At 44.2% G+C, this 26,750-nt stretch overlaps 1 protein-coding gene across 3 annotated transcripts in view; it reads right to left on the reverse strand.

Moving 5' to 3' along the window:
• Positions 1-16,873, reverse strand: part of SETD7 (SET domain containing 7, histone lysine methyltransferase) — a 62,280-nt gene extending 45,407 nt beyond the window's left edge. For 2 of the 3 annotated variants that reach the window (XM_010353472.2, XM_010353471.2), the window contains exons 1-2: positions 16,203-16,873; positions 6,619-6,748 (exon numbers count right to left, since the gene is read on the reverse strand). In XM_010353472.2, the coding sequence (XP_010351774.1) occupies positions 6,619-6,748; positions 16,203-16,242 (170 nt within the window). In that variant the 5' untranslated portion in view covers positions 16,243-16,873. The remainder of the gene's footprint in view (positions 1-6,618; positions 6,749-16,202) is intronic. The other variant, XM_030917173.1, reaches the window with a different exon arrangement.
• Between the last annotated feature and the right edge of the window lie 9,877 nt (positions 16,874-26,750).

Genomic DNA, 26,750 nt, shown 5'->3' on the forward strand with positions numbered 1-26,750 from the left:
AATTTAAGAAAACAGAAGTTCAGGGGGGCCAAATAGCTAGAACAGAAATCTTCGGAATTGATTCCTCAGGAAAACTTTCTGTCAATCTTCCAAGCTCCTCCCAAGTTGTTAAGGCCCCTACAAGAACATAACTGAATTCACTCCAGGACTCTCTTTAACGTTTCACAACTATGGCTGATGAGTAACTTCAAAGAAAATTAAAGAATGGAAGAAAGGCAGTCAGGCCCACAGCTATTTCCCTGCTTCAAGTTGGAAGACAGTAGCAGATGTAGTGAAAGAGAGGGTTGGCTCTAGAATTGAATTCGCCTTGGTGTGAGTCTCAGCTCCAATCATTTTTAACTAGGTTACGTGGGGCAAGTTATTTAGCCACTCTGTGCCTTAGTTTCTTCTTATGTCAAAGGGGATTATAAAACCTGCCTCCTAGATTGTTATCAAGACCATGTGTCCAGTGTTGAAGAAATGGTAGTTATTCAATGTTATCCATTTCATTTGCACTCTCTTCTTGCATGTCACAAAATTTTTTTTCCTCAATCAGAACTGTTTGTTGGAATACAGATGAATATATTTGCTGGGGCTGGTTCCAACAAAAGCTAGAGGACTGTCAGGAACACAGAAGAAACTTTTGCCTCATGTGGAAGGTTGGAATGCATGACTTCAGAAGTCCGATCCAACTCTAATTTCTCTGAATTGTGATCAAGCACTTTCTGAAAACTAAACACAAGAAATCCTGCATGGACTTGACACCTGGAGAATGCCATCCTTTCTCAGTGGCTCATGAGACGGGTGACCTTGCTTAGGTTATTTGGCCAGTGATAAATTATAAGGAGCCTCTTGGCAAATGTAGCCAAACAACATCAGAAAAGGACTTGGGCACAGGAGAAAGAAGCCATGGAGTAGTAAATCCTTTAACATCTAATTGGCATGTGAAGGAGAGGCATCAACAGTATAAACAAATAAAGCTGAATGAATTACCTAATCTCCACTTCATAATTAGGCTAAAAACCACATGACCCTAGTATTCTGCAGCCCCCACAAAGCCAATCTGAAGAAATATCTCTTTCTTGTTACCATTCTAGGATTGGGAAAAGTCTTGCCTTTAGGTTCATAAATCATGGTCAAAATAAGAACAATTAAGGAAAGACACATGAAAATAAACATCCAGAGTCGAGGATTAGTAGAAAAATTAGAGATGTGTGTATCAAAATATTTTGAACACTACACATTTTCATCACATCCCATGGTACTCCAGCAAATCCACCAGTGCCAGACAGACTCCAGATCCACACCAACAAAGCCTCAAGATTTCTGTCACCACGCTGCATAAATTCCTTTATCTCGGGACCAGAGTGGATATAAAGAAGTCCCAGTTACTGAATCTCAGGATAATTTTCTTCTGTCCTTTTAACAGAGGAGGCGGGAATGGACACAATAGCTGCTTAAAAAACAATTTTAAAAATAAGGTTATGTTGTCATTCGTTCCTCATTTGTAGGGCAAACCATTGGTAAAGCATGAGTATTCTGATTTTAGGTTTCTGACTTAATAAGCTGGTTGTAGTAACTGAGCTTTTCTGTTCCACATTTTGTCATATAATGAAGAAAAGACTAAGTATTATGATCTCAAAACTAGCAAACATTCTGAATCTGAGACAGTTGTGAACAGGTAAACAATGTACATTTTGGCTATTTAAACTGATTTAGAAATAGATAGCTATTTCTTCCATATATTGAAGAGATATCTGCTCTTTCATGTTTATTGCACTGTTCACAACAGCCAAGATATGAAATCAACCCAAGTTTCCATTAACGGATGAATGGATAAAGAAAATGTGGTATACACGTACACAATGGTATACTATTCAGCATAAAAACAAAACAAAATCCTGTCGTTTGTGACAATATGAATGACCCTAGAGGACACCATGTAAAGTGAAATAAGCCAAGCACAAAAGGACAAATACTGCATGATCTCACTTGTATGTGGGGAATCTGAAAAAGCTGATCTTACAGAAGTAGAGAATAGAACAGTGGTTAACAGAGGCTGGGGAAAAGAAGGCAGGAGGGAAGGATGGGGAGAGGTTGGTCAACAGGTACAAAGTTACATTTAGATAGCAGGAATAAGTTCTGGTGTTCTATTACATAATAGGGTGACTACGGTCAATAATAATATATTGTATACTTCAAAATAGCTAGAAGAGGGGATTTTGAATGTTCTCACCACAAAGAAATGATGAATCTTTGAGGTGATAGAAATGCTAATTGCCCTGATTGATCATTACACAATGTATTTATGTATCAAAACATCACACTTACCCCAGAAAAATGGACAATTATATGTCAATTAAAATAAAACTTTAAAAATAGCTATTTTTATATTTTACCTTGAATATATTTAGTTAAGAAGTGCAAATTCTCTGCTTTCACTTTTTACATTTCTGAATTTGAAGTTGTTTTTATTCCACTAAGCATTTGTTATGTTTGCAATTTAAAAACAAAATAAAATATTCTGCTTCTATTTACAAATTTGGTTTTAAAATTTCACAGGGCCATTTTGCCTGGTTATCTGGATATTTGAAATTCTTACTCAGATTTATCTCATTCGATGTCAAGGGAAACACTGATTCTAGAATTTTCTGGATATGTTTATATTTGTTTGGATACTTTTCATAAATCATATACTGGGGTTCAGTTTTCATATAAGATTAGAATACTTAGGCCAAGTCTTCTGTTACTACACTGTGATTTTCCTTGTCTCTTTCCAAACATAGGTTCCCACAATTGCAGGCAAACTCTTTGATGGGATATAAACCAGCATAACAGGTTTCAACAACTTTCTTCAACACAAAGTTTTTATCTCCTCGCTTATTTCAAAACCTAATATGAGCCTCTTTTAAGGAATTTTTCCAGACCAAAGGTTGATGACTGACAAGAAAGGCAAAGCATTCCCACTTAATTTTACTCAACACATCAGGCCCTAAAAGCCGGGGGTGGGAACAGGGAGAAAAACTAATAGACAAATATAAATAAAAACTACTTCATGTAGAAACAACTGACTTATCCATAATCAAATCCCACATCTGCCTTAGAAAACCCTGGTAGATTCTTGGCCTTTTCTTTCAGTTTAAGACTCTCTTACTAATTTTTACAGCAAATCCTTTTAGCAGATGTCTGGTAACATGATCAGTATTTGGGTTTAAGAAGATGACGACAACCTTTTGAGATCCTGTCACCACATGTGTAATAAAACCAATAATACTGACATTTTCCCCTTAAGGTATTAACTCTCATCCACCTGAAGATAACCAAGATAATCTCTTGAGGTCCTCGCTAACACTATTCTTCCTTGATTCTATTTAATCAACATCTTCACAGGTGTTTGAGTGGTAGATATAAAAATTAGTGAATTGGGCAGGCGCGGTGGCTCACACCTGTAATCCCAGCACTTTGGGAGGCTGAGGCGGGTGGATCATGAGGTGAGGAGATTGAGATCGAGACCATCCTGGCTAACAAGGTGAAACCATCTCTACCAAAAAAATACACACACAAAAAAGAAAAAAAATTAGCTGGGCGTGGTGGCGGGCACCTATAGTCCCAGCTACTCAGGAGGCTGAGGCAGGAGAATGGCGAGAACCCAGGAGGCGGAGCTCGCAGTGAGCCGAGATCGCACCACTGTACTCCAGCTTGGGCAAGAGAGCAAGACTCCGTCTCAAAAAAAAAAAAAAAAAATTAGTGAATTGGTTAGGCTGGGCGCAATGGCTCAGGCCTGTAACCCCAGCACTTGAGAGGCTGAGGTGGGTGGATCACTTGAGCTCAGGAGTTTGAGACTAGCTGGGCAACATGGCAAAACCCTATCTCTATAAAAAATACAAAACAAATTAGCCTGGCGTGGTAGCACGCACCTGCAGTCACAGCTACTCAGGAAGCTGAGGTGGGAGGATCACCTGAGTCCAGGGAGGTTGAGGCTGCAGTGAGCCATGATCATGGCACTGCACTCCAGCCTGGGCAACGGAGTGAGAACCGATCTCAAAAAAAAAAAAAAAAAAAAAAAAGTGAATTAGTACCTCAAAAGGAAAAAAAAAAATCAGTGAATGTATTCCTAGCCTATAGATAGTAACTGGGCTAGTGCTACAACTTGGCCTCGTGCTTCAGCTTGTTCATATCATGACACACCTGCAGATTAACGCATTTGTCTGACACACTGGGTTAAGCGGATGAAGCTGTTTGGGGCTAGAAGTTACTAGCTGGACATGAGAAGACAGGTGCTCAGGAAGTCTCAGGCCCCACTTGCTATCTTACCCTAGGGCTGAGGGGCTCAGCATCTTGAAGCTAACAAGTAGCTCATTCTCGGCACACTGGTTCAGAAGTTTAGTCTAGCCCATCAGTACTCTGAGTATTTGCCCCATAAAGCAAGCAGGTAACCAACACCAAATTCAGACAAATCTGCTGGACTGTCTTCCCAAAGAGTCAGTCAGTTACTGGTGATCATCATCAAACTACCAGATTTAAAGTGTGTGTGTATGTGTGTGTGTGTGTGTGTGTGTGTGTGTGTGTGTTTGCATGGTGGGTGGGGGGTGTTCTGGGTGAATTCTACCCTCTCTTTCAGCTCCCACTCTCACTTAGGAAGGACTTCTCTTTAGTATCAAATTAAGAGAAAGTGCTATGAAGCATAAAAGATGTAATAGACACAGATTCTGCCCTCAAGGAAACCTCTGTCCTTGGAGATGAAGGAGACATTTACATAAATATGTACTTGTTGAATGAATAAAAAAATTTGCAGAATCAGCTTAAAAGTGACACTTTTCAGAAAAAAGAGCTATAAAAAATTGCAGTGGAAATGGGCCAGGAAAAGTTTCCCTCTGGATAGGTTAAAGAAGTCATAGGAGAGAAAAGCACTGATACCAACTTTTTTTTTTGGAAACAGGGTCTTGCTCTGTCACCCAGGCTGGAGTGCTCAAGAAATCTTCCTGCCTCATCCTCCCCAGCAGCTGGGACCACAGGTCCCAGGGTCTCTACACCTGGTGGCAGAGACAGGGTCTCACTATGTTGTCCCAGTCAGTTCTCAAATTCCTGGGGTAAAACAATCCTCCTACCTCAGCCTCCCAAAGTGCTGGGATTACAGATGTGAGCCAACATGTCCAGGCCAATACCAACATATTGAAAGGGGCCTCTATGGCACTCAAGTATCCACCCAAAAGAAAGGAAGTAAAATATCTGACAATTTAAAATTTACAATTTGTAAGCAAAACTCTGCTTTACAAAAAGGTGGGGTTGGGGGCAATGGGAAAATGAAGGTTGGAATTATAATTAAAATGCAATTTTACAAAAGTTATGTAGAGGGTTTTTATTGCTTTTTTCACCCCTCATTGCATCAGATCATCGAAAGCCTAAGTAATGTTACCCCCTTTAAAACAACCCACTTCGCCTACAGAAAAGCGATTCTGGGTCACATACCAGTTCCTGCCATCACCCTTCAGTTGTCAGCTTAGACATTTTCTTTCCCAAATGAAGCTTTGGCCTATTACCAATGTCAGGAGTTTAGTAAGTGGTGTGGTATCCCAGAGAATCCTATAACCTGCTTTGGTGAAGTCTGTTTCTGTTTTACCCAATCAACGGGTCTGAAAATAGTTGGCCCTTTTGCGGCTCTGAATTCCACTAAATGCTTGAGAAATTCACATGGTCACTCTCTGCTCCTGAAGCTGACAGGGCCTAAAAGTCATTGTTGGGAAGCTGGGCCAGGGCAACCCCATCTCTTCTTGAAAGAAAAATGTCTTATAGTCATTCCTATCTGTCACCAGTGAATAAGGAGCCTCTGCCTCTCAACGTCCTCAGACAGGGGATGAGAGTAAAATAAAAGAAATCCTGCTCTGAAAAATACTTTAACTAGAGGTACACTGTGGAAAATCATAGTTCTGACATTAGTATTAAATTATCACACAAAATGATCAATTATCCCAAAGACAGGCATTTAAAAAACCGAAGTCTAAAAAGTTGCCCTCCTGTGTGTACCTGTTTATGTCTTATTACTGGGACTGCAATGATGTGGCTTTGAAGAATTTTGCCAAGCATTTTTTCGTCAATCTCATGAGGAGAGGCAACAAGCTGAGAAACCGATGGAGCTGAAGAACCAACAAGGTGGCAGGATCTTCCTTCAGGGTACTAAGATGCCAGCCTGTGACATCTGGGAGAGTGCGCTGAACGCAATGGAGTGTGTGTGAACCTTGGAAAAAAGCAAGAATCTGACTCTACTGGAACTGTGCAAACTGGCCACTGACAAAAACGATCCCCACTTGTGTGACTTCAGGGAGATGCGCTGCTGGAATGATGAAGTGAAATCCATCAAAGAACTGGGTGACCATGTAAGATGGGGGCCCCCGAATCTGGTATCTTTTGGCCAAGCACACTCTGGGAGACAGTGATGACAAGAGCTAAGCCTTAGGCTGGCTTCCCCATAACCACAGGGTGACGTCCCCAGTCACCAAAGCAGTGCCTACAGGTAGGGGTTAATTTTACCCATTGTATAAATTGTAGAAAAACTTCCACTTAAATTCTTTCATTTGTATTATTCCTTAACATAAAATAATTCAGTACCCCCAAAGAACAAAATAAAACTGTGAGTGCTACCTGCCATCAAAGAAGAAGAACTTCCCCCGTCCGTTCTTTTCTCCATGGACAAAGTTCCCCTCAAATCTGTCTGTGGAGGAGTAGGTGACTGTGCAGAACCCGTGCGGTAATCCGTCATCATCCAGGTGTCCTGGAGAAAGGGAACCACAAGGCAAACCTTAACATCGTCAGTGCTCCTCCCATCTGACATCTAAGCATTCAGATGCTGCAAGACAAGTCCCCCACCCAACTCCCCTCCAGCTGCCAAAGGGTCCCCTCCCTGGCACGAAAGGACAGTCAGCGTGCAAAGGTTTCTCACCTCATCAGCACCAGCAGTACCAAATTGATTGTTATGTACACTTTGTGAACTGATAGGTCCAGAATAGACTTAGACACATTCCAGAATATGAACTTTAAATAAGCTTGCTTTTTACCTGGAACTGAGAGTCATTATCAGTAATATCCTCTGCAGGGCACGTCACAATTTACCAAGTACTCTCCCGAGAGTCCTCATATTTGGAATTGATGCCTCCAATCTCTCATGCTTAACTGAAGTGTGGTTAAGATTCCACTGTTTTATAGTCAATTGCCACATATGCAGTCATTGGAATAAATTATCTAATTCTAGAACATTAAGTATGCAACATGATTTTATATATCATTCTATAATACGATGTGGAGGACTGCTAGCCAGTCTGAAAATCTCACTGTTATTGTTATATTCACACGAAGGACACAGTCATATCTTTAAAACTGCCCTAAGAGTTATACAGCTCATTGTACAAACACAGAAATCTGGAGTCCTTCTCACCTTAAACTTAAGCTTAACCTTAAACCTACTGCTTTACTTTACAAAATCTTCAGCTTTGAATGTTTAGTAATAACCTTATCATATACCTTCCACCATTGTGTGTCAGAGGGCTTGCATTTTAAATGGAGCCAGAGTATACACACGGTCATTTAAGCAATGATTGTGAATATCAGCAGAAGTTATTACATGGACCTTTAAGTCACTGGTTCTTCCTAGGTCAAAGATCAGTATAATTTAATATCGACATTTACAGTCAATGTTTACACTTTTTATTACTATCTACATGTTTTACAAAACCCAGGAATCACCTTATTGGTGTCTTCCCAATCATTCTGGTGAGCTGATTTTGCAGAGGTGGGTGAAAATGAAGGCAGTAGTTAGTCTACTGGCTTTTTCTTGGGGTAACAACCTGGGCCATAGAGAGAAAAGGCATGAAAACATTAAACACTGTGTCTAATGCAGGGACATTAAACATTGAAATGTAGCTTCCAGATGGTTCACAGACATAAAAGGAAACACAAACCATACTACCACAATGAAATATTTAGTCTCCTAAAATAATTTATTCTAACATGATAAAGGAATATTAGCCCTTGGAAAAGATGGTAAGTACACACTCTCATAAAGAATAAATATGTGGCCAGCTGTGGTGGCTCACGCCTATAATCCCAGTACTTTGGGAGGCTGAGGCGGGTGGATCACCCGACGTCCGGAGTTTGAGACCAGCCTGGCCAACACAGTGAAATCCCGTCTCTACTAAAAATACAAAAAATCAGCCAGGCATGGTGGCGGTCGTCTGTAATCCCAGCTACTCAGGAGGCTGAGGCAGGATAATCACTTGAACCCAGGAAGCAGAGGTTGCAGTGAGCCAAGATTGTGCCACTGCACTCCAGCCTCGGCAACAAGAGCGAAACTCCATCTCAACAACAACAACAAAAAGAATAAATATGCTCTTTATTTGTATTATTAATTACATAAACATAAAATAGCTGCAAACAAATACAGTGTTTTATTGCTACATCTGACTCTGTATACAATGGGTTACCAAGAACATCTTACAATAAGACACATCTACTTAAATAAATCATGATCGGTATGGATCCCTTCCTCTTAACACAAAAGAGGAAAGGACCAGGAAATTAATGGTCAGAAGGGAACTAGGCCATAATTGCTTTCTTCTCGCTCAAAAACTAACTGTACATGACATAAATTCAATGACATTTGAGTCATATGAAATCACTTGGACAATTATTTTCTAAATATCTGATGCCATTTCTCTCATTGAAATAAATTAAATTTACTTTTCTCTTTTCATTAAAAAAAGCCACTCAGTGTATTGCTAAGAGTTTTTTTTTAGTGAAATGTTGTTGCGATCAAGTTAAATTTAGGCATATAAATTCAGTGTCCTACTTTTGATTTAGGTATTAATATCCAAATAATCAGTTTAGCCTCATACTAGAGCATTTATTAACTTGTTGAAAATGCTATCATCATAGAAAACAGTTCACATATTTCAGAGTTTTAAAAGCTTATGTTTGATAAAATTTGTTATTCCACTTCAGATTGAGAGAATTACCATAAATCTGAACACTAAGGAAAAAGTTTCCAATATAACTTAATTTCCACTTTCCTTCAGCCCTGTCCTATTTCTGAATAAAACACTGAAGGTGCACCCTCAGCAATGGAATTTAGATATTAGGGAAAACTGAAAGTGTCATATAATATACTACAAGCCCTTGGAGGATAGTACTGATCCCAGTTGAGATGACAACAAAAATGTAAACTCCACTCCATGAAGAATCTTTCTTTCCTTCCTTCCTTCCTTCCTTCCTTCCTTCCTTCCTTCCTTCCTTCCTTCCTTCCTTCCTTCCTTCCTTCCTTCCTTCTTGCCTTCCTTCTTGCCTTCCTCCTTGCCTCCCTTCCTCCTTCCCTCCTTTTCTTCCTTTCTTACCTCACTCCCTCCTTCCCTCTTTCTCTTCCTCTTTCCTTTATTTTTCAGAGACAGGGTCTTACTCTGTTACTTAGGCTGGAGTGCAGTGATGAGACCATAGCTTACTGTAACCTCAAACTTGTAGGCTCAAGTGATCCTTCTGCTTCAGCCTCCCATGTAGCTGGGACTTTAGGTAGACATCACCATAACCGGATAATTTTTTTTTTTTTTTTTTTTTTTGAGACAGAGTTTCACTCTTTTTGCCCAGGCTGGAGTGCAATGGTGCCATCTTGGCTCACTGCAACCTCCGCCTCCCAGGTGCTAGCAATTGTCCTGCCTCAGCCTCCCTAGTAGCTGGGATTACAGGCCCTTGCCACCATGCCCAGCTAATTTGTTTGTATTTTTAGCAGAGACAAGGTTTCACTATGTTGGCCAGGCTGGTCTCGAACTTCTGACCTCAGGCGATCCACCTGCCTCAGCCTCGCAAATGGCTAATTAAAAATTTTTTTTATAGAGACAGGGTCTCACTGTGTTGCCCAGGCTGGTCTCAAACTCCTGAGCTCAAGTGATCCACCCACTTTGGGTGCTGGGATTACAGGCAAGAGCCACCACACCTGGCCTCAATGCCTTTCAACAGGCAAATGAAGAGGAGCCCTATCACCATCTTAATCTCTTGGGAGAGACAAGGACAGGGGAGAGCTACCAAATGATGGCCATTACTCTGGTGACCTTGCACATTAAGGAGGTGCTTGGACATGCAACCTCTCCCTGTCATTCTAAAGGCTTTTAGACTGCTGGTTGTGAGAGAGTTCTGAAATCTATTAGACGACAGCAGGAGCCCCTTCCTGGTTTGTTTTGTTTTCTTTACATCCTTAGGGTGTGATCAATTAAAGGAACTAGAGATTAAGGGTTGTGATCATTCAAGACTTCCACTCTGAATATTTAGCATCCTGGAGTAGTTTTCCTAGCAGTAGAACTTTATATCTAAAACAGCAGCCACAAGCAAAACAATAACAGAGACTTTCCATGAAAAAGAGAAAAGACTGGGTTGCAGTGCTCTTACATCTTCTTTCAACATTAGTGCTAGAACAGAGTCTGACATAACTCTTTTTCAAATGCCAATAAGATCATGTAATGCTTGGACAATAAGATCATGTAATATTTTGTCATGTCAGTAAGTCAATTTAAAATGCACAGGTTCTGATAAACAGAGGAGGAAAAAAAGTGTATGAATCTACTACGATCTGGCATCGGGTAAAACGCTTTCCTGTTACTAAATGCAAGCCTCAAGATAGTCTCCCATATTCTCATCTTACAGATGAAGACACCAGTGCTTTATAAGACTTGCCCAAGTGCCAGGTGCGGTGGCTCAAGCCTGTAATCCCAGCACTTTGGGAGGCCAAGACGGGCAGATCACGAGGTCAGGAGATCGAGATCATCCTGGCTAACACAGTGAAACCCCATCTTTATTAAAAAATACAAAAAGCTAGCCAGGCGAGGTGGTGGGCACCTGTAGTCCCACCTACTCGGGAGGCTGAGGCAGGAGAATGGCGTAAACCCGGGAGACCAAGCTTGCAGTGAGCTGAGATCCAGCCACTGCACTCCAGCCTGGGCGACAGAGCGAGACTCCGTCTCAAAAAAAAAAAAAAAGACTTGCCCAAGAGACATTACCACTTTGAGTGTGCTGATGAATACTGAAAGCCCCTTCTCCAAATCCTTTAATTGCCATTCTAGACACTGGCAAACTAGTTGAACACACTCTTCCTTGGTGATGGTGAGAAGGTACCTCTAAAAAGGGAGGAACCCCCAGGTCCCTGGCAGGGAAGTGGAAGAAGGATTTGTGGTGAAGATCATTCAACCACCAGATTTCCAACAGCATATCCCCGTTGCAAAGTCTTATCTCTTCCAAGTGTTATCTAACTTGAAGGGAAACACTAGTCCTCCTTGCTCTGCATGAGGTCAATTTGTAAAATGCGCCAAGTCAGCCAACAGCCTTCCAGGTGAGTTCCCACTGAACACAGGCTGAATACCAGTCCCAAGCAACAGGAAAAATTAACTTGAATGACTGCTCTGTGTTTATAAGGTTGCCCAAGCTAATGTTCTGTGTTATCTGTCTGTAGCATGATTTTAAATATTTGCAGAAGTTAGAGACAGGAAAAAAAGTATCAGTTCACAAGTCTACTTTTTCACTTTGTTCTATGATTATTATCTATTGAACAGATAGAAAGTTACAATTTTCCCCTCTAGTTACTTCTGAGGGAGCTTCTTCCTGAATCTGGTAAGAGTCAGGCCTATATTCTAAGCAGCAATGTACATCTCAATCTCAGCAAAGTAAATTCCCTCTGGATCAGACACCCAGCTGCTTAATGTCTCAGGCTTACTCACAAGAGATCTGAGAGTGGTGTGCGAGTAATTCCTTTAGAACCAGAGACCCTACACACATACCGTTGGTTTTGTAGACTAGAACATTGCTTTAAAAAAACAACAATAATAGGCTGGGCACAGTGGTTCATGCCTGTAATCCCAGCACTTTGGGAAGCCAAGGTGGATCTCTTGAGCCCAGGAGACCAGTCTGGGCAATACAGTGAGACCCTATCTCGTTAAATAAATACATAAATAAATTGAAAAACAAAAAACAACAATAATAAAAGGTAAGCTTATTCTGTTTAATGCAAAGAACACGCCCTCCTTGTGATGCATTCAATCACTGACTCTTAAAAACATAGCTTGACGTTTTGGTCTTTTAAAAAATTTTTTACGTTTTTAGGTTTTTAAAAAAATTATTTCAACTTTTATTTTAGATTTGGGGTTATATATGCAAGTTTGGATAATTTTATTTTTAGGGGTAATTGTTGGCAAGAGTTCAACTATTAGTTGTGAGGGTCATAATTTTAATGTGTGGCCCACACAGAAAGGGTGCTACCAATACACTTCGTATACATTTTTCCTAGATACAGGGCATGAGCAGTCTTAGTAGAGACAGGCAGAATCTGATATTAGGGGGAGTGTTAATAAAAAACAATCTTAATATTTTGAGGGGGTTGTGGCAGTGGAACACTGAGCTGCTTGTTTTCATTCTGGTCCCTTGTTCTGATACTTCCCCCTTTTGATCATTCTTCCTCCATGTCTCCTACACATTTCCAGGCCCTTCTGTTTTTCCTGCCCTCATAACTGCGCATCTGGACCACTGCAAAGAGATTTCAAGGTACCCCACCTGCTGTGTCAGTCCCTCTGACTGTCCTGCTGGCCACTGCCTGTTAATCTTCCCGGAGTGGAGTCCTGATCCTGTCATTCCCTTTTCTAAAGAGCCCCCACGGCTTCCATGGCTTCCAACACACAGTCCATGCTCTCAGCCTGTGATCCAGCCTCCCTTCCCTGTCTTCCCCTTCACTTTTCTTCTTATAAGCTCCCTGTTGCAGTGAAACCGAATGACTGTTCTCTGGGTGCACCCGCAGAATTCCATGCCTCCGTGTCTTCACTCACAAAGTTCCCCTCTCAACCTGACTCAGCTCTTCGGCACCTCTTCTGGAAAATCTTTCCCCTTTGACTTCCCTAAGCGGGAACTAATTTTTACTTCCTCTCAACCATCACCTTTCATCTGTATAGATATATTTCTTTGAAATTATATTAGAGACCACATCATATTCATCTTTGTATCTATGGGTAGACAAAGAAATAGATGCTATAATAAAATTCTGTTTCCAGATGCCCAGAGGAATAACACTGGAAAACTAAACATCACTCTTCACTGAACCAGTGTGTCTCAAAGTGTTTTCCAAAAGCCACACCAGAGCTCAGGTGGAGCTCTGAGGCCCTCTGAGGCCCAGGGCTTGCTGCCTTCCCACAAGAGCACAGCCAACACAGTACACAGAACACTCTCTCGACACAGCCTCCGTCACTCCCCTCACCTCAGGAATTTGTCCACCCTGAGTTCAGAACTTCCCCAGAGTTACAATCATACCCTGAAAGAGAACTAAATGCACATGATATATAAGACATTTAAACTCAAGTCCTGAAGAGACTAATTTCTTCCCCAGAGTAAATCTCTAATGAAGAAGAAAAAAGATAGCTATTGCAGAAGACACAGGTTAAGTTCTTTTTCCCCAAATGCATTTTCCTGAAAGTCACTGAACTCTATCAGAACCAACCTCTACAGAGTTACAGTGACAAAAAAAAAAAAAAAAAAATGGCACTGACATAATATTTAACTGTCGCTTCCAAACTCAGTTATCAAGTGTTTCATAAATTTGACTAGCTCATTAAAAATAAAAAATGTAGGAAGACAGTTTGGTCTGGTGGAGGGCCGTTTTGGAAGTCCAAGCCAGTCTCTCCACCTCACTGAGTGTTCTTGGATTAGTCCTTAACTTCTGTATGCCTCAGTTCCCGCCTCTGTAAAATTAGGATAATATTAGTACCCACCCCATAAGACTGAATAAGATTGAATGGATAATGTCTGTGAAACACTTAGCACAGAGCATGCACTTAATAAGAACTAAACAATTATAGCAACGATAATAATAGCTATGACAGTGAAACTACTGAGAACAGAGGCTCTGTTTATGGAAAGAGGTAGATTAGTTGGTACTTAAACACTAAGATATTCAGACTAGCTTCTCTTTGGGAAAGAGCAGAAGCAGTTTATACCAGTCCCCTATGTAAGTGTTAGATGTTATATAAAGACTATTGCAAACAGCACTCACAAGGCCAAGAATGGCTGGACAAGAGTGCATGGCACAGGTACAGTTTACTGCATGTGCACACACACACTCCTGGCACTGTGCAAGTTAGAGCCTGAGATGCTTCTAGGGGCTTTTAAAGATTCTGTGCTGCTCTAATTGTTTAGTTAGCTACAACTGAGTGACCATGTGTCCCAGATTGCCCCAGACATTCAAGGCTTAAGCTACTTGTCCCAGCATCATTATTAATAGCCCCTCTCATTCTCAAGGCGGCTCTGATTTTGGACAATAATGTGGATGATTACCCTATAAAACAAAACCATCCCTGTTTATGTAAACTTCCCTGTTTTCGAATCCAGTGGACGGTCTCAAAAAAACAATACTGATACATTTCTAAAGCTCTTGGTCACAGTCTGCAAAGGAGCCTGAGGACTATGGACAACTGGACATATGTTTGTAAACAGCTTCAAAGGGGAATGAATGTGGCTGCACACGGAGAACAGTACCAGCAACCAAGGGTTTGTATTTAATTTTTACAAGTAAAAGTAAACGTTGAAGAAAGAAAGCAAACCCTAACAATCTGAGATCATTTTTCCTTTATCTTTCACAACATGGAGGCACAAGAAGTCAACAACTTTTAACTTCTGAGAAGGCTTCCTGTGGATCAACTCAATCAATGTATCTGGGCTCCAGTCAGCCCCAACATGGGCTTTATTTATTAGAGAGATAAATAGCTCTGTGAGTTCACAACATGGTGAAAATGTTCTTAACAAAAACCACACACTCTTTAATTGGCTTCGAAGTTAGATGAAGAAATAAGTTTTAATATTGGCATTACATTGAATACTTTTCAAGAGTTCAGAAATGTTAGTCTGCTTAATTTCCCCTTAAAACCTCAGAAGCACGGCAAAGGGAATTATGTTTATGAAAACATTAAAACTGATTTTTCCCAATGTAACAATAACCATGTATCCTTATGCATTTGTAGTGTTGCCACTTTTTTCTTTATCTTTCGTCAGAACTTGTGTTTCTACAAATCAGACAGAAACCAGATTCAACAAACAGCTAAAAATTATTTACTCACATGCTTGGTTTAAAACATTCTGGTATCATACCACACCACACTGAAAAACATCACGACGTACTGTATGTAGTGGAACCAAATAAATACACTAAAGAGTATTTTCAAGTATTCGCTGTTACAAAATCATAACATCCCATGATACAAACAACGAGATTGTATAACGTCCCCACATCGTTTTTTCAGAACTAGCAAAAAAAAAAAAAAAAAAAAGGTGGAGAAACTCAGCAAAACAAAGTGGCGAGAAAAGTCGGGGGAGGGGCGGTAGAAGAGAAGGGGCGGAGAAACACGACACCGAGGCGGTGATATCACCCACAGCCAACAGCATGGAATTCAGAAAGTTAAGTGTCACCCAGCAATTTCGGTGCGGGCTCGCGGCGCGCCTGCACAGCGTGGCGGCTGCACCCCGGCGGAGCAGGAAGGGGGAGGGGGAGGCCTGACTGAGTTCGCTCGGGGGCAGTGGAGGGGAGGGCCGCTCGCCTCCCGGACGGCGCGCGTTCGAGTCCCGGGTCGGGAGTCTTGTCGCCCGACAATGATTTCATCTTTTCCGAAGAGCTGCCGCCTGGGCCGCGGCTGCCACGTGCCCGGTCTGGCCCCGTGCGCTGCGCCCGGGGACCTACCCGGACGCGGCCGCGGCCGCCGCGGGGCGCAGAGGCAGCAGAAGGAAAGGGCTGGCGGCCGGGAGGGGATCCGGGTGGCCAAAACTGGGCTAGGGGATTGCTCCGCGGAGTCCGCCAGCCTCAAGCGGCTGCCCTGCGGAGTGCACCCACCCTCCGCGCCCGAAGGACGAAAGGCCAGAGCGCGGGGCAGGTTTCGGAACTCCGAGGGTGAATGCAGGCTGTGGCCGGGCGGGATGGAGCGGCCGTGCCTTTCCAGCGCCCCCGGCCTGGCAGAGCCCCATTCTCGGCCTGAGCCCCGCCGCGCAGTGCGCGCTCCCGGCGGCGTGACCGTGGCTGTCGGGCCCCCGCCCGAGCCGGGCAGCCGGCCACCCGTGTAAGGGACAGTGGCGGCCGCGGGGCCCGGCGCCGCGCCGCTTGCAGCCCGCCACTCCTTCCGCGCTCCGGGCCCTCTGCGCCTCCTCCCCCGGCCCTGGAGAAATGCTTGTACCTTCCACCGCCTCCTCCACCATCTCGTCGTCGCTATCCATGGCGGCTGGGGACCCTGCCCAGCTCGGGGCTGCGCGGCTGCCTCCCGTCCCTCCGGGTGCTCCTGGCTGCTGAGCGAGCTCTGGGGCTCGCGAGTTTGGAGGAGGAGGAGGAAGAGGAGGAGCAGTCGGGGCTGGCTCGCACTGCCTCCCCCTACAGCCCTTTCAATTCCTTGGCCTTCAGCTGCTGCGGCAGCAGCCGTCGTCCCCCCTCCCTTCGCCCACTTGCCCCTCGCCTCGGAGGCTCCGGTGTGCCGCCTTGGCCGCTGCAGCTGCTGCAACTTTCTCCTGTAATACCCCCTCTTTGTTATCGAGCAGCTGATCCGCTGACATCACCCAGCGCCGGTGCGCTCCCTCCCTCGCTGATTGACAGTTCCCTGTCCCTTTCCAGAAGTAAGGCTCCTTGAAACGAAAGGCGCTCCGGGCCGAGCGTATTCCGCGTCTCAGCCAACCCGCCTCTGGCCCGTGAGCGTTTCTCCTTTGCTTAGGTGCGGCTTGGCGCGCCCCGAGCGCGCAACGCGGTCCCGGGCGCTGCGGGCTTCTTCCGGACACTTGGACCGCCGGTGGGGGCTCCGAGCTCCTGGCCTCCAGTTTTGCCGAGAGCAACTTGAAAGTCCGCCGTGCACTGTCCGTGCCCCCTCGAGACAACCTCCAAAGTGCCAGGGAAGCTAAGGAAGCGTTTCTGACGCTCTGGCGCCTGGACTTCCTCTCACCCTCGCCCCCACATCATCCCGTTCGCCACCGGGAGCTGCACGAGTGCGACACGCACGGGAGCGCAGGTGTCCTCGCGGTCCCGCATCACATCCGCAGGCCGATTTCCCGAGCTCGGGGGCTGTTATCTGGCCCAGATTCCGCAGGATGGCGGGTCCACCCCAGCGCCCCCACTCCCCGCCCTCCTTCGGGTCGCCAGGCCCTCGGGTGATTCAGAAATTCATCAAATCCATATGGCAGCGGGCTCTCTGTCAGGCAGGAAACAAGCCGCACCGAAGGCTCGGCAGGTTCCTTCTCGCGGCTGTGGTAATTGAAAAGGAGCCGCCGAGTGGAGCTAACGAGGAAGGAAGGACCCTCCGTCTGGCGCGCCTCTTTCCCGCGCCTCCCGCCCTGTACGTGTGATGTCCCCAGCTGTCTCCCTGTTTCTCCAAGTGCCAACCACTTCACAGATTCAGGCGTCCTCAAGTGGAGAAAATCACTGGGCACCCGGCTTCCGGTCCAGCCACTTAGTGTCATTATGGCGCTGCCTCTTACAGGTGGCGGTAAAGGACGACTGTAAATAGCCGATTAAACAGATGCAAATGCACACAATGTACCGTGGAATTACCGGGTGCCACTCTGGGCACCTGCCAAGAACAGCTACTGCATGGAGGGGAGGAGGGAGCAAAAAAAAAAAAGTAGTTCCATTTTGCTTTCTGAACAATGAATGAGACTTTGGGGATTTCAAAATACTTCCAGCGCCCGGGAGACTGACTACTCCTTGTTTTTGGCTCTGTGCTTAAATGGTAGATATTTTTGTCAAGTATTGCCGGCTTGTTTCTTAAAGTCAGTTTTTCCTCTATGAAAAAGAGAACAATGCTAGGAACATTAGTACCACACACTTCCAGGAATTTCAGCCCCTTTGACTATTTTAGAAAGGGGAGGGCCCTGGACCAGAAGTTAGGAGACTGAGTCCTGGTGCTGCTCACCTGCAGAGGTGTCTTGGGAGCCCAGCCAGCCAGCCTGAATTCCTCCAGATTAGAGGCTTAGTCTACATTGACATAAGGTCCTTGGGGCTTAGGCTAGACCACTCAGGTTCTCTGGCTCAAGCAAGACACCCTCTTGCTTAGTCTAGACCTCTCTGAAGTCTCTTGGCTTAGGTTTGATCTCCTTAAAGTCCTCCAGTGCAGATACTGGGAGTCCAAGGCTAAACAGAGAAGGTGTACCTGCAGTGGAAAATGAAAGAGCCACTTTAGGTTACATCATTTTCAAACATGAACCACAGAAACAGGATTTTATATCTGATTTTTTAAAAGCTATCATTTACTGAGCTCGGTCACTCACTGGTTTTGAATTATACATTTTTTCTTATTTAACGTTTTTACATATCACCTCCTCCCTTGCATATTGTACTGGTACACTAGAACATACCAGATACTCGTCTTCCCCAGTTTCCAGTTGATTTTCAGGGGCGAATACAATGCTGAAAGCTAAAGAAAGCAGCAAAAATACTTCATTCTCTTACTCAAAGGGAGTGAGGCAGGGTTGGGAGGCTGGAAGAAATCTCCTCTCCAGACGCACAGAAGACACAGGTTCGTGGTGGGTGGGTACGTGTGGGAGTGAGGGAGAGGGGAGGAATCATGTTGCAAGTGTCCAACTGTCCCCTTGGTGCTGTGAGGTTTTCCCAGCCTAAGCACCCAAACTGTCAAGCGCTCCCTTTCTATCTACTACCTTGAGAACACCTGATATGCTGCCGACGGCCCCCGTCGGTGAAGCAGAGGTCCTTCGGACCTGCAAGAGGCAGGGACAGGAAGGGAGCAGGGTCTTTCTAGCAAAGTTAGTAGTGATGGCGGGGCAGGGGCGGGCGGGGAGTGTAAAACTACCAGAGGACCTTTACCAGATCTGCACATGACTCAGGCAGCAGCAGGGACACAGTTCCATCCCTCTTTCCCCAACGTTCATTCCTGCTGGCTCTGGGCCCAAAGCTAGGGCAAAATGTTTTTATGACTCTCTTAAGATCCACTTGTACCTTTACAAATCATGTTGTGTATATTTCAAGTCCCCTTCTCTAGACGGACTGATTCTTATTTATGGTCCTAGAACACAACACAGGGCCTGGTACAGAATGTGGGTTAAGCATTGTCAGCAATGATTTTGCAGATAGGAATATTCTGTTTTATATAAACAGTGCTGAGTCTTTCTCACAGACTGGATTCTTCTCCTGTGTTTTGGCAAAGTGCTTTGTTTCAGTTCAAATCTGAAGAGCATTTTTGAGTTGTTCTACTTTCCCACATCGACTGGCCCCAAATCTGCTTCCATCGCATTCTTTCCCACAGTTTTCTTCATTGAGAGCTGATTTCATAAACTCTCTTTCTTATTGGCTTTCCACCAGTTTCCCCTGTCGTACTCTGTCCCCACCAATGTGGTCATGGGCTAGAAAATCAATAAAACTCTTAATCACAAACAATGTGCAGCAGCAGCAGTGGCAGCAGCAGCGGCAGGAGCAGTGGTGTGGCTCAGCTCCTAACTTGGCAGCTCCCAGTGAGACAGAACGAGCTCTACCAGGGAAGAACAGGACTGAACAGGACATCCAGCATCTAGGCTGGGTGAGACTTGCTTTCATGTTCACACCGAGAGTGACTTTTTTTTTTTTTCCTGTCTCTGGTCTTGAATCAGGAGGAGGGGTGACTTTTCTAAGCTGCTCTGGCTTAGTTTCCATTGCCTCCAAGGCTATATTCCTTCTCTTCATACCCAGCTTGGGAAACATAAGTCCTTCTTCCACTGCAGCAAGCAGTCAAAATACTGAGTTAATTTTATTCATTCTACCACCCCTGTCTTTCCCTGGAGAAGGCTGGTGCTTACATACAAGACTGATATAACTTTTGCAATAAATATATTTTTACAAGCTTCTTGTATTTTATGCACCTTCCTACATTTAGCGGAAACAATTCTGTCAATTCGCTGCTATGCATGCTAAGCAAATTGTGAAACAACTAGTGAATGTGGAACTTGTGTGGGATTCACTACTGTTGACTGTTACTGACTCCTCATCCTGCCCGCTGGCAGGGACTGGAGGGGCCCAAGCAGTCTTCTGGGTCTCCATGTATTTGGGAGGGAGGAGCCTCTGAAACCTCAGCGGTAGGAAGTCGCATCCGGGCCTCTCCAGGTGCCCGGGTGACTTTATGGTTGTTGGCCTGGCTCTGGTTTCCACCACTTGCTTACACCACCAGCAGGAAGACAAGGATAGAACTAGTGAAAGAGCTTTTAAATAATCATCAAGTCTCATTTTGGCACTACTCACTACTTCACAAGATTTTTTCCCACCAAATTAGCCAGTTTGATTGAGTTTTTACTTTGTTTTGGTTCCACCAAGAACTAGCCAAGCAACTGGGCAATTCAGTTCTCAGGGCCTTCGTTTTCCCATTTGTAAATGAGGAGTTGGGCTACATAAATTCGAAGGTCAAACCTTCTCTGTCACCTTTTCTGGAGGAAAGGTAAATAGAGCCTGAGGAGCCCCAGGAAAAGGCACATAAAAAGGAAATGGGAAGAAGCCAGGGCAACTCTAACAAACTGAATACTCAAGTCCTCTCACTTTAATGGCTCTATCTGGGCAGCCGGGTGAGGGGAGAACCTTTATCTTGACTCTAGGGAGGGAAGCATGAAAGTTTTAGGAGAACCAAGGTTCCTGGGTTCTGAATCACTGAGTCACTAATCAAGTGGCTAACTGTGTTGGTGACAACTGCAGAAACTGGAGGGAGGGGCTGGGAGAGAAGCAGTGAGGGGGAGATTGGTGGGGGAGGAGATGGGGATGAAAGGGAAGCGTTTGCAGCTTGTAGAGCACTGGGAAGAGCAGGGACATCAAGGGCACCAAATAAAGGTCCAGGGAGCAAAGAAAGAAATGGAGAAAATTCATTCTGCTGGAAATAGACATGACTGCAGTCAGGAAGAAGACTTACAGATTCAGGGTGACCTGATTTGATTACAGCAACAGGAAGTGCAGGAGAGAAAGAGGGCAGAATAACCTGACCTAAGGAAGTGAATTAAATAATAGAGAAGACACCACAGTTGCCATGGTATTAAAATACCTCATGCCACATTAAGCTTCCTCTTTCTCTTTTGCTTGATTCTTGTTTTTGCAACATGTTAATGTTATTGCGGTGTATCCAGTAAACTAAATTTAGACTTTCTGGGGCGGGTGGGGGGAAGGGAAGATGCAGCCCAGATCTCCCTCTTTGGGTGGACTCTGGGCCAATATTGTTCCTTCACAGAGTTCTTGGGGTTTTTTGCATTATGGGATATGAAAACTTTTATGTCAGGCTTGGGCCTGGTGAAGCTGCTGAGTGAAATGATTTAAAAAAAAAAAAAAATGAGGCCAGGCGTGGTGGCTCATGCCTGTAATTCCAGCGCTTTGGGAAACAGAGGCAGGTGGATTACCTGAGGTCAGGAGTTCAAGACCAGCCTGACCAACATGGTGAAACCCTGTCTCTACTGAAAATACAAAAATTACAAAAATACAAAAATTGGTGGTGCATGCCTGTAGTCCCAGCTACTCGGGAGGCTGAGGAAGAAGAATCACTTGAACCTGGGAGGCGGAGGTTGCAGTGAGCTGAGATGGCACCACTGCACTGCACTCTGGCCTGGGCCACAGAGTGAGACTCCGTCTCAAAAAATAAAAAATAAAAAAAACCACACACACACACACAAGAAACATTGGAAATAGTTTTCAAAGGGGCATCTGTTTTAGAAATTACTTCAGAAAAACAGTAGGATTGCAGAAATTTGTAAAATAAAGACAGCCACCAACAAAACCAAATGTGTTTTCTTAGGTATTATTTTCTCTACCTGCTTTTGAAAAATTACTGAGTTAAAATTAAGATGATTGGGTCCTGCAATTGGTAGTCTGCAAAAGTAGACATTGCAGAGGGCAGGTACATGGTACACTCTTTTGACACTACCATACCCAGGATGGGCAGAGGAGTATTTCCAGCTTACCTATTTACCACAAATGTCACAACATTCATCAAGGGTCAGCTCTTGACCTTCCTCAAGTGGACTCACATTAACTAGACCCCGAGAGACAGAGATGTATGCTTGAATTATGATGGACAGATCAGAATACTCACATCGTCAGGGCAAAAGGTTTCTCTATGTAAATAAATGCACTTGAGAAGACAAATTCCATCCAAACGTTTGCTTAGTTATCTGGAGTAGAATGAATGACATTCGTTGCGTGGTTGACAAGACAAATACTCCTGATACAGTGTTCTGAAAGAATGAGGTTGCCCACCCATCCCACTCACCCCTGCTTAGATGGCCCTGTGGCTTCTGAGGCTTTAAGCTTCTTTACCCGTGCTCTAGTTTCTTCAAACCTGTTTCTCCACACAGCGTCCTGTACAGCCCACTAGCCAGATTTACACTCTCTAAGTCAAAATGATATTCTCTATCTTCCTGGCATTATAGCCAAGTCACTTTAATGGGAATTTGAGGTAATCCTCAAACTTTTCAGTCACAAATTGAGTCACTCTCTTGGTTTATGCCCACTGAATTCTAGCCAAAACCATTGGGTGTGCAGATTTTGGTAGTCAAACTTTCTGAGAGCAACCTAGTTCTCAAGTTCTTGGGAAAGCACCTTATTTCTGTTTCACGAGCCATCAACAGTGGGCCAACCTTCTTAGGCTACCATGATTTCTGAGAAATAGACCAGACATATTAAGACCCATGTGGCCTGTTCTGTGATACAGTCATCCACGTTTTCCTGGGCACTCAGCTCAAAGATATTTCTGTTCTGTGCAGGAGTGGAGAGGTTGATGACTTAGGCAACGGAATGCCACCTTGAGAATGCAGGTACCATCTACTATAACATAGATAGAGGGCAAAGTGTCCTCTTCATTGTCCAAATGGGACTCTCTGACTTTGAATCCAATATCCAGAAATGAAAATATACATGTGGTCCTCTTCACTCAGTCACAAACAAAGACAGGTTGATTAAAATGTTTCTGGGACCTGGCACTGAAATGACAGCCCTCTATCTACAGGCAGCCCTCACCCGGAGGGGCTTGCTGCTAAGCCATCCCTTCCTGTATGTATTTGCTGGAGACCTGTCTTGCAGCCTCTTTGGATCTGGCATGTCCTTTCAGGTCATTTAAGGTCTTATTGATCCTCCTTGCTGAGTCGATAGATCAATTCCTAGGAAAAGATGCTGTGGCCAACTTTTGGAATGTCTTTCAGACAAATTTAAAAAGCCCTGCTCAAATGCTCCTGTGCTCAAGATAGAGGACCAAAAAGAAAGCAGCCCTGTGGTAGGCCTTGTACTGTCTCCTTGGAGAAAAATGCCAGTTGAGAGTAGGTCTTCTGCAAGTTATAAGCATCACTTCCCAACCTGGCATCTGGGGAATGCCTTAAGTCTGAGACGGTGTGAGTTCTTCAGCAGAGCAGGGAGCTTGGTCATTACTCAGCTGTGAAGTCTTGGCACCTCCACCTCATCTGTGCCCCCTGCTCTGTGCTCTCCCCCAAGATGATGTGGCAAAGGTTGTGATTTGAACCAGGTCAGGTTCATTCTCAGTTGTAGACAAGATAAGAGAGAGGGGAAAATCAACGATCTCTCCCTTCTTGCCAATCCTATAGAATTTGGAGTATCTGCAACTAACTTTCCTTAATATTTCATAATGATCCTTCTGAAAATGTGCATTGAGAATTGTGGGACTGGTTATATCCAAGTAGAGTCATCTTGTTTATAGGCTTATTTTCATCTAAGGGGCTATTTTTATTGCTGACATATACCTTTCAAGTATTTGGAAAGGTTTATCCTGAATGGAATGTAGTTTGGCATCTCTGAGCTCATTTGCACCTCACAATAATTCATCCCCAAGACCAGAGATGTTTAAAAACTTGCCCAGGATCCCACAACTGAAATGTGGCCAAATGAGGCTCAAATCAAGGCCCATTGGGTCTTCAGCCATACCTCACACTTCATGCAGAGTGACAAGACTCCTCAGAGGGTGGGCATCAGAGGGCAGGGGTGAAGCAACAAGAGATGGCATTTAGAGACAGTCTTTTCCCAGGAGACTGAGTCACATAATTTCATTTCATCCTGAAAATGACCTTACGGAATATGATCTCCATTTATAGATGAGGAAACCCGAGACTGTGAGTTCAAATAACTTGTCCGGAGTCGCATAACTAGTGAGAGTGGGATTGGAACCACAGCTGTGCAAACCATGAAAAGGCACAGATAGAGGAAATGGGAGTAGCAGGACAGTTGTGGAGAAATAATTCTAGAAGATTACTGAGTAAAGGAAAAGTTCTTAAAGAAGCTCTACATCAAGTTTATGGTGCCATGCAAGATGGACTTATGGGGTGTATTAATCTGTTCTCACATTGCTGTGAAGAAATACCTGAGACCAGGTAATTTAGAAAGAAAAGAGATTTAATTGGCTCATGGCTCTGAAGGCTATACAATAAGCATGACGGCATCTGCTCAGCTTCTGGGGAGGCCTCAGCAAACTTACAATCATGGCAGAAGGTGAAAGGGGAGCAGGCAGTCACATAGACAGAGCAGGAACAAGAGAGAGAGGCAGAAGGTGCTACACACTTCAACGACCACATCTCTTGAAAACTCACTCACTATCATGAGGATAGCACTAAGAGGAGGGTGCTAAACCATTCATGAGAAATCCATCCCCATGATCCAGCCACCTCCCCACAGGGCCCACCTCCAATATGGGGTATTACATTTCAACATGAGATTTGGGAGGGGACAACATCCAAACTGCATCGTAGGGGAAATGACAAAATCACAAAAGCATATACATGGCTGGCCTCTTGTGGCAAAGGAGAGATTTGATCTTGTCTCTGGGTGTATGCTTTTGTGGAGGTGTCCCAAGTGACCCCCATCCCTTATTTGAGATGATATACTTCTTGGGTTCAAGTTGTTCAGTTTGTTTTTCTGGTTCTGGTGGCTGAGTGGAGGGCAGAGATTCTCTCTGCAGCAGATGTGCCATCCTTCACAGTGTCTAGAATGCTGCTGGACGTACAGGTGTCCAGGAGGTTGGCAAGCATATTGCCAGGAAAAACTGTTCTACCACTGAAGGCCTAATGCCGACAAGCCCACCATGAGCAGGCTGGCTGGCCATGGGTAAGGATGACCATCTTGGGAACAAGGTACAGCTGACAGACGACTTTTGAGCCGTGGAAATGGAAGACAGAAAAATGCTTTTTGAAGAACTTCATTAATTTTTATTTACTTATTTATTTTTGAGATGGAGTTTGCTCGTTGCCCAGGCTGGAGTACAATGGCATGGTCTCAGCTCACTGCAACGTCTGCCTCCTGGGTTCAAGTGATTCTCCTGCCTCAGCCTCCCAAGAAGCTGGGATTACAGGTGCCCGCTACCATGCCTGACTAATTTTTTTGTATTTTTAGTGGAGATGGGGTTTCACATGTTGGCCAGGATGGTCTCGAACTCCTGAACTTAGGTGACCCGCCCGCTCAGCCTCCCAAAGTGCTGGGATTACAGGCGTGAGCCACGGAACCCAGCCGAACTTCATTAATTTTTTAAAAATCCAGTCTTAATCTATAATTTTAAATCACCATTTACTTTATTAATTTTAGAAGAAAAACATTCATTGGAGAGAGATTAAATAGAATATCAAAAATAAAATGTAAAAATCACTCAAAATCCTAACAACCAACAGTAGCTATGACAAACAATCTGGTATGCCCTTTCAGACACTTTATAAAAATATATACGCATAGTTGGGTGCAGTGGCTCATGCCTGTAATCCCAGCACTTTGGGAGGCTGAGGCAGGCTGATCACGAGGTCAGGAGATCGGGACCAGCCTGGCCAACATGGTGAAACCCCCTTATCTACTAAAAATACAAAAATTAGCTGGGCATGGTGGTGTGCACCTGTAGCCCCAGCTACTTGGGAGGCTGAGGTAGAAGAGTCACTTGAACCCAGGAGACAGAGATTGGAATGAGCTGAGATCGTGCCACTGCACTCCAGCCTGGGTGACACAGCGAAACTCCATTTCAATAAATAAATAAATAAATAAATAAATATATATATATATATACACACCTGTCCTATAAATGTGTTTATAGGACACATAATCTTGTATTTTTAAATTAACTCCATTCTTAAGTAATATCTCATATTAATTAACTGTCCAATGGTACATTTGATTCCGTGTATTACAGTTCAGCATTTTATTTATTTATTTATTTATTTATTTATTTATTTATTTATTCGAGATGGGGTCTTGCTCTGTCATCCGGAGTGCAGTGGCATTACCACTTCCCAGGCTCAGGTGATCCTCCCACCTCAGCTTTTCGAGTTGCTGGGACTACAGGCGTGCACCACTACACCTGCCTAATTTTTAATTTTTTTTTTTTTTGTAGAGATGGGGTTGCCCATCTCTACAAAAGAGATGGGCAACCCCATCTTGCCCATGTTGCCCAGGCTGGCCTTGAAATTCTGAGCCAAGCGATCCACCCACCTCAGCCTCCCAAAGTGCTAGGATTACAGGCATGAGCCACTGCACCCAACACCCAGCCACAGTTTGTTTTTCTTTTTGTTTTTGTTTCGAGATGGAGTCTTGCTCTGTCGCCCAGATTGGAGGGCAGTGGCGTGATCTCAGCTCACTGCAACCTCCGCCTCCCGTGTTCAAGCAATTCTCTGCCTCAGCCTCCCAAGTAGCTGGGATTATAAGTGACCGCCACCACGCCCAGCTAATTTTTGTATATTTTTAGTAGAGACGGGGTTCACCATCTTGGCCAGGCTGGTCTTGAACTCCTGACCTTGTGATCCACCCACTTAGGCCT

This window comes from Rhinopithecus roxellana, chromosome 2 (genome assembly GCF_007565055.1).
Source record: "Rhinopithecus roxellana isolate Shanxi Qingling chromosome 2, ASM756505v1, whole genome shotgun sequence".
Taxonomy (NCBI): domain Eukaryota; kingdom Metazoa; phylum Chordata; class Mammalia; order Primates; family Cercopithecidae; genus Rhinopithecus; species Rhinopithecus roxellana.